This window comes from Petromyzon marinus, chromosome 51 (genome assembly GCF_048934315.1).
Source record: "Petromyzon marinus isolate PM22_M1 ecotype Great Lakes invasive population chromosome 51, UKy_Petmar_22M1.pri1.0, whole genome shotgun sequence".
In the NCBI taxonomy this organism is placed as follows: domain Eukaryota; kingdom Metazoa; phylum Chordata; class Hyperoartia; order Petromyzontiformes; family Petromyzontidae; genus Petromyzon; species Petromyzon marinus.
Window position 1 is genome coordinate 7,569,979 of NC_133717.1, and position 14,658 is coordinate 7,584,636.

General features: G+C 56.6%; 1 protein-coding gene across 1 annotated transcript in view; it reads left to right on the plus strand.

Annotated features, from left to right (window-relative positions):
• The window catches only part of LOC116953366 (ras-related protein Rab-32-like), a 32,331-nt gene extending 18,024 nt beyond the window's left edge, over window positions 1–14,307 (plus strand). The window contains exons 2-3 of the mRNA XM_032973512.2: window positions 4,096–4,370; window positions 9,370–14,307. Coding sequence (XP_032829403.2) covers window positions 4,096–4,370; window positions 9,370–9,558 — 464 coding nt within the window. The 3' untranslated portion in view covers window positions 9,559–14,307. The remainder of the gene's footprint in view (window positions 1–4,095; window positions 4,371–9,369) is intronic.
• Window positions 14,308–14,658: the final 351 nt, after the last annotated feature.

Here is a 14,658-nt window from a genome sequence, read left to right on the forward strand (position 1 = left end):
ATGAAGGCCGCTTGTGTTGTGGCCGAAACGTCGTGATTTTTGTTGTTTTATTTTTTTACCTAAGTGACTTTACCGAATAGAACCAAAGAGTATGGAAACTGGCCCGTTCATTTTCCACGTTCTGCCGTCACGGCCAACGGCAGTGGCGAGCGCTATCTGAACCTGCGTAGCCTGTCCCCCGAGACTCTCGTTTTCAACCCAACTCGCGCTGACCACGGCGTGGTGAAGCATGGGTCGGACACAAAGCCCCCACCCCCTTGAAGTGGAACGCTCATCAGGGACCAATGTTTTTGTCTATTTTTGTCGTCAATTTTTTTTCACGCCCGGGGTCTGTCCGTGCCGGCGAACCAGAAAATTTTCCGTCGCCTGGCGGCACACGGAAATCCAGTGCACCGCCTCCCTCTCGCCGCGTTTGTGGTGACTTGCCTCGGGATGCCCGTCTCTCAGTCCAGCCGACCGACGGCCCCAGGACAGTCTTTTGGGGTGCGACATTGAGCACGGCAGGTGCGTGTGGTGCTAGCCTTTGGTCGGTCGACTGCTGGATGAGGCCTTCCCATGCGGCCGACCATCGGTGGTGGGCAGCGTCTCAAGTGGCCCACCGCGGGTCGCTCCTTCGCCAACGCACGCTGGCCAGCGTGGGGGAGGTATGGTCGAACCCTCCCCTGCCCTCCGCCCCCTACCGCCCACCCCAAGACCGACAAAGCATGGGGGAAGCCTTGATCCAGCAGTGGATTGATGAAAGGCTGTACATCCAATCGAATTGTACATTTATAGAGCACCTTGACCCAAGGCTCTTGATGACGTAGCTTGCACAACGGTGACACAGAATGGAACGAATTAACAGGGGCACGCTACGAGGTATTGAGGGATGACAGCGATAGAGGGGTAACTTAGGGGATCACGGAACGGGGAGGGGAGGGACGGGAAGGAGTGGAGAGGAGGAGGGAAAGGAATGGACGATGGAGAAGAGGTGGCAAGGCTTTAAGAGAGACGAACGGAAGGAGGTTAAGGAGGTGGCTTTGGAACATGTTAAGGTGAAATACCATACCAGAGCTCAAATGGGGATGCGCATTGCTTGATCTGCCACTGGGGCAATTCGGATGTAAATTCCGTTTATGCTTGCCTTCTACTCGGATTATAATGGGAGCCGTTTAAAGGTCTCGTTTCGTTTCTGATCTTCCCAGTGGGTTTCACTTGGACAATGTTGCGTGTGAATGTGCGTGCGTGTCCATGCGCATGTCACATGCCTCGGCGTGTGTTTGCACGTCACATGCCAGTGCGTGCGTGCGCTGGAATGCGTGTGTGTGCGCGTGTGTGTGGTTTGCGAAACGTGGAGCCATTTTAAAAGCACATCTGCGTCGGCTTGAAACGTTGAGGCTGGCCTGCCCCCTGGGATCCAGCCTGGATTGTTTGGGGAGGTCGCAGATCCCTGAAAGATCTGGACGCGGCCTCGTCAATGGGCTCCTCTGGCAGGCGAGGCTGCGTTGGCTGGGTCATGCAGTCGGTATGCCCAGCCACTGCTTTACAAAGCAGGCCCAGTACTGTTTGGTTGGATAGAGTGGGTATAAACGGGCGCGGCACGGGCTGGAGAAAAGATTAACTGATGTGATACAGGAGGAGGGATGTGGAGCTGAGTGGACTTGCTGAAGAGTGGTGCCAGCGGTGTCAATATCGGCCTCTGTGGAGGAGGAGGCTCTCGAAGACCGCTGCTGGGCAGTTGGAGGCAGTCGCCCTCCAGCAACAGCGGAGGGTAGAGGAGCGACGCTCGCAGCAACGAGCGGCGTGCCGGGCGGCTAAAACGCAGCAGGCTGGCGCAGTGGTGAGCACAAGTGGTGCGTCTCGGTCAACCCATGGCACCTGGGTCTGTCACGTAGCCTGCCAGCAGTGAGCCTTCGATACTTCGCGTGGCCTCTGCACCTAGCCTGGCACGAGCGCGGTGGTGACGTCACCGCCACTTCGTGGCGAACGGCGGCTGTTTGTGTCGGTGGCGAGTGATATCCCGAACCGATTCTGGGCCTCCCCGAGGTAGCCTCGGTTTCAAATGATTTACCTGGTGCTGTTTCTCATCAGCACCTGGGATACAAAGGCAGCCGGGCGTGGTGCTGGCCACCCTCCGCCTTGTGTGCCGTGCCGACCTTCATAGGCGCTGCTGGCTATAACAGCACTTGCCCCAACAGTCTGTTAATGCTATACGGGGGGGCATCTTTGTCTTTGTGGATGGATGTTGGGGGCAAGTACTGCGCGGTAACCCTGAACGAGGACCGATTTTGAATGCCGGGTCCAGCGGTGATGCGGACGGCACCAACCCAGCACTTGGCCCCGGGATGGCTGTGTGGGTCACATGGCGTGGATGGTGGGAGGGGTCTTAGTGGCGCTTGCTGTGTTGGCTGAGCAGTGATGACTGTGGAAGGAGGGACCCCCACCCACCCCACCCTCCCTCCTACCCCACCACCAACTCCACCCCTCCTACCCCCCCCCACCAACCTCACCCCTCCTTCTACCCCCCCATCTTACCCCTCTACCGCAGCCCCCCTCCCCACCCCTCTCTCTACACCCCCACCCCCCTCTGTGAGTGTGCGGGGTCCGAGTCTCGTGACTTGCCCCGTGCCCCAACCGTCACCACCCCCCCCCCCCGCTTCCCATTTACACTTCCTGCCTGAGCGTGCGGGGGAGCGGTGGCGCAGTGGTTAGCGCTCTTTAGGACTATGGATCCCCCCCCCCCCCCTCCCGACCAGGCGACCCGTGATCTATTCCCGCGTACGGTCAACGTCGGTGGCGAGTGATGTGCTGAACGCATTCGGGGCGCTCCCCTAGGTCCACTCGGCCTTTAAAATGAGCGCAGTGCCTTTGTGCGGTGTGTCAACTTCAGTGCTGGGGATACAAAGACGGCCGGGCTGGCGGGCGTGGGGTGTGGTGACCCAGCCACACCACTACCACCTTGCTCGCCGTGCCGGATTTTGTGGGTGCTGCTCGCTGACAACACTTGCCCTAAGAGTCGGTTAAAGCTTTATGGGCGATATTTGTGTGTAAAATGTGCACTACGAACCCGGCGACCCGAGTTCGATTCCCGCTCATGGCCAGACACCGGCGACGATTATCTTAACCGGTACTGGGCCTCCCCTAGGTCAACTCGGCCTCAAATGAGTACCTGGTGCGATGTGTAAACATCGCCACTGGGAGACAAAGGCGGCCGGGTGTGATGCTGGCCACCCACCCCCTCGTGTGCCATGCCGGCCTCAATCGGTGCTACTCGCTAATAGCACTTGCCCCAACCGTCTGTGCAGGCTATACGGGGGGATCTTTGTCTTTGTTGTGTGGAGGGGTTAGTGTAGCATTAAGCGCACTGCGCTTCGAACCTGGCCTCAAATGATTACCTGGGGCGGTGTCTCAATATCGCCAGAGCTGGTGCGCGTTCGCTTTGTGCGCACTTTTTTTTTGCAATGCATTTACTACTCCGACTACCGCGTAAAGCCGGGGGATCCCGTAAAAAAAAAAAAACAACTAGTAGCAGCGATGAAGCAATCGGAGGCCGGACATCGGAGGCCGAAACAAACTGCATTGCGTGCAAAATCGAAAATGCTGCCCCAAACCTAAATGCGATACATAAGAAATAAAACAATCTCCGTGATGTCTATTGGGGCAGATCTATTTCCGGGCTGATCGTAGAAAGATGGCAGTCGACAGATGAGCCGTAACACCCGGGGGGCCCACTGGCCGGTCGCGGGTTCCCTCTGCCTCCTGGGAGGCGCGGCCTGGCTCGGGGTGGCGGGCGCCAGCACGTCCGCTGGCGACGTCGACGGCTGTCTGTGATGACCTCTCGACCTTGACCGATTTTTAACGATATCGATGGTCGTTGCTGCCGGCGTCCGGCTACTCCGTGCCTCCGTTACCTCACTTGGCTTCCTGACCTCCACGAGCCTGTCCCTCTGATCCTTCCTAACCCTCCGTGTCCCCCGCTGTGACTGCCACCCTCCTGAGCCTCCATGGCCCTAATGCTCTGACCCCGACTCTCCGTGTCCCTCATGCTCTCTGACCCCGACTCTCCGTGTCCCTGACGCCCCCCACTCTTCCCTCCATGCGCGGGCACGGGCGCAGGCCAGGAGCGGTTCGGCAACATGACGCGGGTCTACTACAAGGAGGCGGTGGGTGCCTTCGTGGTGTTCGACGTGACGCGCAGCTCCACGTTCGAGGCCGTGGCCAAGTGGAAGAGCGACCTCGACGCCAAGGTGATGCTGAGTAACGGCGGCCCCATCCCCGCCGTGCTGCTCGCCAACAAGAGCGACCAGGCGCCCGACGGCGCCAGCGCGCCGCAGCTCGACGCGTTCTGCAAGGAGCACGGCTTCACCGGCTGGTTCCACACCTCCGCCAAGGTGCCCCCGCACGCCACGTGTCTTTGTGTGTGGGGAGCGGTGGCGCAGCGGTTAGCGCCGCGCCGCGCTGCGCCTCGGACCCGGCGACCCCGAGTTCGATTACCGCCCACGGCCAACAGCCCCAGTGACGACGATCTGAACCGGTTCTGCGCCTCCACCAGGTCGACTCGGACTTAAATGAGTAGCTTGCGCGGTGTGTAGTAAACATCGCCACTGGGGAGACAAAGGCGACCGGGCGTGGTGCTGGCCACCTTCACCCCCTCGTGTGCCGTGCCCGCCTTCATAGTTGCTGCTCGGTAACGGCACTTGCCCCAACAGTCTATTAAAGGCTACATGGGGGGGGGGGGTCTTTGTCTTGCACACATGTGTGAATGTGCGTGCATGCGTGTGAGCAGATTTTGTGTGACTTTATTGACACTGGGCACACGTTTTGGGGTGCGTCTCGCCGCTTTTTCAAGCGTCTTTATAATCTGCAGAGTAGAGTCATTGGAAGACAAAAAAGGCTTGTAATGGTCTACGGTCAACTTTGTTTGGCCAAGGTGAAAAGTCAGGAGGCCAGGGTGTGCAAGTCGTCGACACCAAAAAGGACAAAATCCAATATCGGAATCCGAAGTTGATTTTGTATTCGGTTACAATCGAGTAACGGCAACGAATGCAATTTAAATCGGCGCTCTGAACGACCGAGATGGGAGATGGAGCACCAAAAACGACTGCGTTGCGGAACAGGTAAAACGCTGAAGAAATGAGCGCAAGCCAGCGATTCGTAATGATTTGTTTTGGGTTTGGATGAGATGTGCGGTCGTCCATCCTCCTCCACCCGACCGGAGCAACTTGGTGTAAATACGTGCGCCAACTTTTACTACTGCTTCAGTCCCGCCACCGCCGCCACCGGCGCTGGCGGTGTGTTGCGCAGAGTCACCACGTGACACTGCCACGTGGTTCTTGACTGGTTTATCAGCTGGCTGTGTCCGGTGGAAGGGAGGGGGGGGGGGGGCTTACAACACTTTGATAAAAAAAATAGTTAATTTATTTTTCTCAATTTTACGCACGATGGGGAAAAAAATCCCACCGCCACCACCAACACCAACAACAAACCCAGTCCAAACCCACGAGTCATGATAGTTGACTGCGAAAATCCCCCCCCCCCCCCCAGCTACACGTGTTTTTTTTTTAAATAAAACGATGCACACCTTTAACTTGACTTGGAGAAAGCGTCGCATGGCACGATCCGGCTGGAGGGAGCGTCAACGGCGGCAGCGTCGCACGCCATCACACACGCGACGGTTGTGGTAGTGGGGAGCGGTGGTGTTCATAGCGCTACGCTGCGCTATGAACACGGCGACCCGGGTTCGATTCCCGCTCACGGCCAACACCGGTGACGATTATCCAAACCGGTCCTGGGCCTCTCCCCTAGGTCGACTCGGCCTCAAATGAGTACCTGGTGCGGTGTGTAAGCATCACCACTGGGGAGACAAAGGCGGTCGGGCGTGGTGCTGTCCGCCCACCCCCTCGTTTACTGGTTAACAGCACTTGCCCCTACAGTTTGTTAAGACTATATGGTGGATCTTTGTCTTTGGTGGTTGTGGTGGTGGCCGAGGGTGTTGAGAAATGCGTCGTCAGCGCTGTGGTTTTTTTGCTGCACAGAACGGAGACCCGGGCCGGTCCCCCTCCCCCCCCCCCCCCCCCCGTAAAATCCCGAAGTCGCACTTTGTAAGGTTTTGTGCTCCGTTCTTTTTTTTTTTACCAAGTGGAACCCAGATTATAAAACAACGTAGTTGTAGTGGTAGTAGTAGCAGCCAGAGCCTTTTGTGACCAATATTATCCGTGACACAGAGGTTTTTTGTTGTTGTTGTTTAGGGGTTCGATAGCGTAAACATGAACGTGTCGTTGATTGCAAAGGTTGCTGCAGTGGGTTTACTCTCCTCCCAGTGCAACACCGGCTGTGCTGAAGTAGTCGCCCAACTTGGCACGTTCTGTTCAATCTTGATTTGAAGCTTTCGTGACTGCAGGAATCCATAACTCTTTGGTTCTTTCGGTAAAGTCGCGTACGTAAATAATAATAGGATCACCACGGCTGTTTCGATCGCCACACAAGAGCGATCATCCTCTATCCCACCTGAGGACGATCGCTTGTGCGACTATCGAAAAGGTCGTGGCGATCCATTATTATTTATGTACGCGACTTGACCGAAATAACCAAAGAGTACGTTCTGTTTACATGACCAAAACTTTACTTGATTTAGCTGTGGGGTCGGGTGGTGGCGGGTTGAACGACACATTTACATTTTACGTCATCTAACCGAACCCCTTTTCTACGGTTGAAAGCAACAAAGCCCTCCCGTGGGTGACGCCCTTCCCAGAGAGATGCCCCCTCCACCCCCCCCCCCGAGCGTGGAGACCCTTCCGCCAGCAGCGGCGTGCAGCAAGCCACTGCAGGGCCTGCGCCTTTAACCTTTCACACTGTGTGACGTCACTCGCATACGTAATGACCGAGGCAACAGACCACTTGCCTGACGTAAGCGCGTACGTGCGAACGGACGGCTCGGGAAGTCGATCAAGGCCTCCCTTATTGGTGCAGGGGAGTCCTCAAGATCGGGATGAGAGACGCAAAGGGATTGGAGGAGAGATTCAAACGTTAAAGGGCGGGAAACGAGGGTCGACTGTTGGTGGGGGAGGGGGGCTTCCAGATATGGGGGGTAGGGGAGGGGGGACAGTTGGAGAGGAGAAGACGAAGTTTGAGCATCAAGAACAAAGCCCGGACTCTGGAATTGAGAGTTGTGTCCGAAATAAAGGCTCCGAGTGTGAAGCAAGAATGCGTGTCTACGTCACCTACGCAAACGATGCCACTTGCGTGGATTCGTAAGTGATTGTCGGGTTAGGCCCGGTGGTAATGGTCCGTCAAAAAAATATTTGAACCCTCCCACCACCCCGCCGCGCCAGTGTGTTGTTGTTGTTGTCAGTGATGTATGTATAACTTCTTTTGCGCCGACCGTAGCCAAACCACGCCAATCGGAGGTGCGATGTTTGAACTCGCTCGCCGTGGGCGAGTGGAGGAACAACTCTTGCCGTTGCGTTCGGCGATTTTTGGTTTCGCAGCGTTTGGCCTAAAAATCCGCGGGCAAGCTTCTTCGGCTACGACAGGATCCGCAACGTCAGAATTCTGCCTCGAGGTCACCGGCGAGGGAGCTGAAACAACGACAACGACAACAACACTCGATCCACCACGGTGGCTAGGAGATGTTAACTACCTCGCCTGGTATACAGGAGGGCGTGGGTTCGATCCCGACCCTAACGACGAGTTGTCGTGCGTCTATCCCCGCCATTCCATGGATTTGTTTCTGGGTACATCGGCTTTTCGCTCCACATTTTAGAAACTTGCGATTTCGAGGATTTGGCTGCTATACATTTTCCACCAAATATAAGCGACTTCGTTGGGCTATCATTTGTGTGGCCACGTCGCTTCTAAAAAAAGAGCTACATTGCTTTGTGGACCCTACCTGGGAAAAATAAATATGGATTGTTTCTATAATCGATTATGCAACCGATTCGATTAATCGGCTAATACGATAACACTCTTACGTCTATGGGGACTCTTAAGTCACCGGGACTGTAACTGTGTCTCTAATGTAAGTTGGTGTCTCCGAGTCTATGGATCTCTTTGTAATTCATTGGGTCTCTATGCAAGTCTCTGGCTCGCAGAGTGGACGTATCTGCAAACCAGTTGTGAGCATTTGCGCGAGTGCTGCACGCAACTGAATCGCTCCGATGTGCACGTGTCCGCAACAAGGTTGCCAGCAGTTGCGCAACTCTTGCTTGCAGTGGACAACATTCTCGTCGTGCACATCTGGGAACCGCGATTTGGCTGTCGGTGGGTGTACAACCCCGCACCTAACCCCACCGCACACGCGAGCGAGCTTGCTTGCACCACGGCTCTGCCGTCTATTTATCTCGGAACCCGCACTTACGGTCCAATTACCGGAATTATTTTTAGCCGGGACGAATGTTTCTCTGCCGTTTTTCCCCCCCCCCCCCCCCCCCGCATTCTCCCCACATCTCGAGTGTTTTCCGGTTGATTGATCTAAAGAGCGTTTTTGAAAATTGCCACGGGTGACAAACGTTCCAATTTTGGAACTGGCATGGAATATTGGAGAGAACGCGCGCCCCCCATTACTCCCGCCATTCCCCCACCCCCTCCCACACCTCCCGCGCCTCTCTCCCACGGCGGGGTTCCTAACCCCCCAACTAAGCATCGACAAACCCGCTTCGTCCGTCTGTGACCTGGGGTGATTGACTGGAGTGACTAGGGGTGACCTGGGGTCACGGTAACTCCTGAGCAGGTGATCCTCGGCGCCCGGTCCTTTTGTGTAAATGGGCGTCGGTGGTCGGCACCTCCGCTGTGGAACTGTTTCAATGGTTGTGGTTATTGTTGGCGCTAATTTCACACGTTATCACCCAGGAGAACCTCCTCGCAGAGTCCCATGGCTCTGTTTGCCATGAGGGTCCTGCCCAGTGTGTGTGTGTCTGTTGGGCAAGGCGGTCGGACGTGGTGCTGGCCAGCCACACCCTCGTGTACCGTTGCGGCCTTCATAGGTCCTCGCCAACAGCACTTGCCCCTACAAGCCTGTTCAGGCTATACGGGGGATCTTTGTCTTTGTGTGTCTGTGTGGGGAGCGGTGGGGTAGCAGTTAGCGCGCTGCGCTACGAATCCGGCGAGTTCGATTCCCGCTCATGGCCAACACCGGTGACGATTATCTGAATCGGTCCTGGGCCTCTCCTAGGTCAACTCTGCCTCAAATTATTACCTGGTGCGGTGTGTAGTAAACATCGCCGCTCGGGAGACAAAGGCGGTTGTGTGTGGTGCTGGCCACCCACCCTCTCGTGTGTCGTCCCGACCTTCATGGGTGCTCGCTAACAGCACTTGCCCCAGCAGCCCCTTCAAGTCTAACACTGGGGGACCATTGTCTTGTGTGTGTGTGTGTGCGTGTGCGCGCGCGAGCAGGAGAACAAGAACATCGACGAGGCGGCACGCTTCCTCGTGGGCCACGTGCTCAGCAACGAGCACCTGCTGGGCACGGAGCGCGATGACACGGACACGGTGTCGCTCGAGGGCAGCAGCAGCGACGCGCTGGGGGCCGGGGGGGGCAGCGGGCGGCTCAACCGCAGCGGGAAAACCTCGTCGTGCTGCTAGGGGCGCCGCCCGCCACGCCGCCACAGCCACCACACCGACGCCGCCGTCGCCGCCACCACCACCACACCGGGGGCTGGCCGGCGAACGAGCGAGGAGGCGAGAGGAGGCGAAGGGCGAGCGGTCGAGCGAATGAGCGATTGAGCCAGCCAACAAATCGAGCTGATATTGCAGACGTGTGATTTAAAGCGGATCGAGCGAGCCGGCGAGACCAGTGGGCGAGGTAGAGGAGCAGACCAGTGAGCCAGCGGACGAGCAGACCCCGAGGAGGGAGCGGACCGGCGAGCGAGCGGATGAGCAGCTCGAGCTAAGTCAAGGTCAGCAGGCAGCCAAGTGACCAAACGGAGCACGCGGGCGAACCAGGAGCCGGAGCCAGCCCGCAGAGAGGTGAACGAGCCAGCCGTATAGAACTCGCGGAGCGACCCGAGATGGCACGCGGGAGGGGGAGGGGGGGGGCAGCTTTTGAGAGTCATGGAGACGACAACAGTGTGGGGGGGGGCAGAGGTTTATGGTCGCCCACTCACTCACTCACTCTACTCTTCGCCCACTCACCCATTTTGCCTGCTTGCCCATTCACTCTACCACTCGCCCGCTTGCCCAACCACTCGCGCGCTTGCCCTGCTAGTGCTCGTGTCATTTATTCGTGATGAATTGAGAGGTGTCCTGGAGGAATCCCGATAAGCCACAACACTCGATCTCATCGCCCAGCAAATTTCCCGGGCGGTGCCGTTTCGCCGGCACTTGCTGGGCGTGAGCAGAGTTTAAGCGGACGATGAAAGCGAATTCACGAATTGTAAATCGTACAACCGTCTGCAGAGAGATTTTCTTATTTAAACCATCGATTATCCCAGCATTGCGTGGGCTAGCTTAGCGACGGATACACAAGCGTGCTTTAGATTTTTTGTGGGTTATTGTGGAGTTTTAGTCGGCACCACCGTCGACCGAATTCGCCGCGATTGGCCGACCGATTTAGAGGTGGCGATCGCATGCCCCCCCCCCCACCTACCGCCTCCGCCCCCCCACCCAGGAGGGATCTTGGGTAATCTTTTTTTTTTCCTCCCAGGGTAACTCCGCTCCATCGTGTGAACTATGGGAGCGGAGGAGGTACCCTGTGGGGAAAACCCTCTATAACCGCAAGCATTGAATCTGCCCTGAAGGCATCTGCATCATCTGCATCATCAGCAGCAGCCAGTGTTGTTGTTTTTTTAGCGGGAAAAGTTCAACGGTTGGGGAAGCGCGAGCTTCGAATGAAGTGTCGAGCAAATCTGTGACGACGACAACAACAACAACAACGACAACAGTGGTCAAACGTAAACGGTAACAAAAAAATGCATCTTTACAAAACAACGCGAGGTGTGTGTGTGTGTGTGTCGCCATTTTAACCCGCGGAACGTTGTGGTCAAAGCGCGTGCCAATGTGGGCGGGACCCCCCTGACGACGACGCGAGTTTTGCTCGGGGCTTGCGGTCATCGTGCTGTTCCAGGATACTTTCCCCGGGGGGGAGGGGGAGGGGGGCAGAGAGGGGACCATTCGCGATTGGACGAGATGTTAGGACTTTGGCTCTGCGATTTTGGATCACTCGTACGTTGGGTGAATCTCTTTTTGTGTCGGTTCGTCCTGTTGCTTTGCCACGTCGCGGTGAACGGCAAGCGGCCGCAAGCGTGTCGCTTGCGCGCGGATGACGCACTCGCGCAAACGGCTACCACGACAATAACCCGTGATCGAGCATCTTCGCCTCTACGCTGTTGCGCGTCGCGAGCGGTTTTTTGAGTCTCGGCGACGGTAAGCAATATTATTCCGGAGCTCGGCACAAGGACGACTCCGGTTGAAATATCTCTTCGCCCCCACACCACCACCACCACCGCCACCTCTTCCGCTATGGAGACGTTCTTCATCTGTCCTGGGTTGTTTGTTCTGTTGCTCTCTTCGAGGTCGGACACCCTAGGCTCTGGGTGGCGAGAGGTTGTGTCGTCTCTGGGCTGATCGATTATTTTTGTTTTGTACAGCTGCTCGGCTGGCTCGGGGTTGGGGATCGTCGGCGTAAGGCACTGCCACTGGGGTACAAGGCACGCACACGCCCATCGTATGCGAATACTCTTTCATTGTACCCCTGTGTTGCAATGTAGGGCACGGTAATTGTGTGAAATATAGGCGGGTGGTTTGGCGGTCATAGAATGAGAGGTCACGAGTTCAAATCCTGGTTGGCGGGGTGGGGGAGGAATGGAGGTGTGGGGGGCAATGGTGGTGGTGGGGGGGGGGATGGACTCGGGGAGGGGGGGGGACGCTGGGGGGAGCCTCTGACGCCGTCCATCTCTGCAGAAGCGATACAATGAGAGCCACTTTGTGGGGAGATCGCTCAACGACGGTTCCCTTATATGGATGGATTCGCCCCTGTCATAGGAACGTGGGAATCCCACCCCCAGATACTCTTTCGAACAGGGAATCGCGCCGACTCTAAACCTGTTGGTATACCGATAGCTCGTGTCTGTTGTCCAATCCACGCGTTCACCCCAACCCCCCTCTCTCTCTCTCTCTGGCTCTCGGGTGTCATTCCCAGCGCGCGTCCCTGTTGCATCACACCACCTGTCGCTCGCGGTGCGTGCGTGTGTCTGGGTGGGCTGCTGTGATGGTTAATGCACTGGAACTTGCAATCCAGAAGTCGTCGATTCGATTAGACCGCCTACTGCCTCCCTTCTCACTCCCCCTGAAGCTCCCCCCCCTCCTCCTCATCCCCCCTCCCTCTCTCCTCCTCCTGCCTCTTCCTCCTTAAGCCTCCGCCGTCTCCTTCCTCCTCAACCCCCTCCCTCCTCAACCCCCTCCCTCCTCAACCCCCTCCCTCCTATCCCCCCCCCATCTCCCTCTGTGCACCCAGCAATATAAATAGTTGCGCCACAGTTAAGTCGACGAGTGGGGGTGGGGTAACGCGTTGTGGGGTAACGCGTGGTGGGGTAATGTGTGGGTACTGAAGCCAGCCAGGGGTTCACTTGCCATGGAATGTTTTTGGTTTGTTTGAATCTCGGCACCGGACAGCTCCTAGCTGAAACGAAGGCTGCTCCCCCACCCCTCACCTTCAACCAATACGTCTGGGACACAGTGTGGAAGAGGAGACCAAAACACCCCCCCCCCCCCACCCTCCTAAAAGGTGTCTCTCTCTCTCTGTCCGTGCGAAGGCCCCTTCCACCAGCAGTGGCGTGAGTGAGCCATTGCAGGGCCGCGCCCGTATCTTTTTAAACCATTTAAATAAGTAAATGTAGACGTTGATAAGGGTTCGCAAACTCACCACGGTACACGTTTGCCCACGTCCGTTAGCAATTCGGGTGAGTTACGAGCTGCACGCGCCCGATGATAAGTAAACCAGTAAACACGTGGTCCCACGTGATGTGCGGAGGGAGAATTTAAATATTAATATAGTGATGTGTGTGTGTGTGTCACGTGTGCATGGGTGGAGCGGTGGCGGAGTGGTCGGCGCACTACTGCTCACCCGACCACAGGCCTGGGTTCGACTTCCCTGAAATGGCCAGCCCACATCGGCGTCGACTATTTAAAACTATCCTGGGCTACTTCTCTCGGTCGATTCCGGCAGAGACGAGTACCATCTGCGCGATGCGTAACACATGGGCATCGGGGAGACGAAGGCGGTCGGGCGTGGTGTCCGCCTCCATAGGTACTCGCCAACGGCATCTTCCCCATCAGACGAAACGAGTGATCTTTGTCACGCGTGATGTACACACAAAAGCAAAGATTCCCCGTATAGCCTTGTAACAGACTTTGGGAAAGTGCTGTTCGCGAGCACCTACGAAGGCTGGGACGGTACGCGTTTGTTTCTCTAGTGGCGATGTTTGCACACCACCAGCTACTCATTTGAGGCCGAGTCAATCTATGGGAGTCCCAGGACCAGTTCAGATAATTGCTGTCGCTTAAGTGTTCGCCATGAGCGGGGATCAAACTCGGGTCGCCGGGTTCGTAGCGCAGCGCGCTCACCGCAACACTACCGCTCCCCCCAACACGAAATGTACACAAACAGAGCAAACACACACGAGATCTCTCACTGAATCCACGTCGGCGAGAGGGGCTGTAGTTTCGCCATCATCAAGCTCGCGCAGCGTGGTGTAAACCACTCTGTGTGTGCCTCGGAACGGAGAAGACCCTTCATGGAATTGGAGCCAACGCGCTCCCCCTGCCTTTCCCCCCGACTTTTCCCCCGCCTTGAGGCTGCTGTTTAGCAAATCCATCGGGTGCGTGCAGCGTGTGAATGCTCGATGTTTCGACCAGGGTGGCTCGCGAGGTCTGAAGTATTCACAATCACCCCTCCACCCACCCCGATCTGTGTAATTCCCCCAACACTGAACCCCTCGCACCACGTTAACCAACCCGATCTCCACCGTTCTCAATACCACTTGTGTGGCCTTAATAGCGAAACTCTATAATTGGTGTTCGGTTCGGGCAATGACCCTTGATAGCACGCAACCAACTTTTTTTTATCAATCATCAGGCTCGTGCAGCGTTGTCAACTTGTCAATGGGCCCTTCTTCGTAGCACGTAATATATATTTTAACGTGCTCTGAAGAAGGGCTATTGCCTGGAACGTCGCCTATTCCTTTTTTTTTAGGCCACACGCAGCGCTATCGGCGAGTGTGTGTTTGTGGACTGCGTTGCGGTGCACCACTGGCGGCTGCTTTGTTCGGGTGTTTACGGTCGTCGCGATCACGAGACGGGGAAAATAAATAAAAACTAAACAACGTGCAAGCTCTACCTTGCGGTGTGGCGGCGTGCGATTGAGCGATTCCTGGCAACAGGCGGTGGGGAACGGGGGAGGTTCCTGGTGGACACTCGAGGTCAAGAGGTCATTGGTGGTGATGTCACCGTGTTGCCATACAGCTCGTCGTTGACGGCCAAGCGAAGGCCCCACTCTGACGGTCTCAACATCCACCACCTCGGGCCGTAGTTCTTCACTGCATGGCCCGTGGTCCCACTGACGGCCCCAGTGAGAACACCACACATCATCATCATGGTGCTGCTATCAAGCCCCCCCCCACACATGGTTTCATAATGTGCGGCAGCCCTCACACTGACGATGTCTTATCGGCGAAAGTGGCTTCCCCT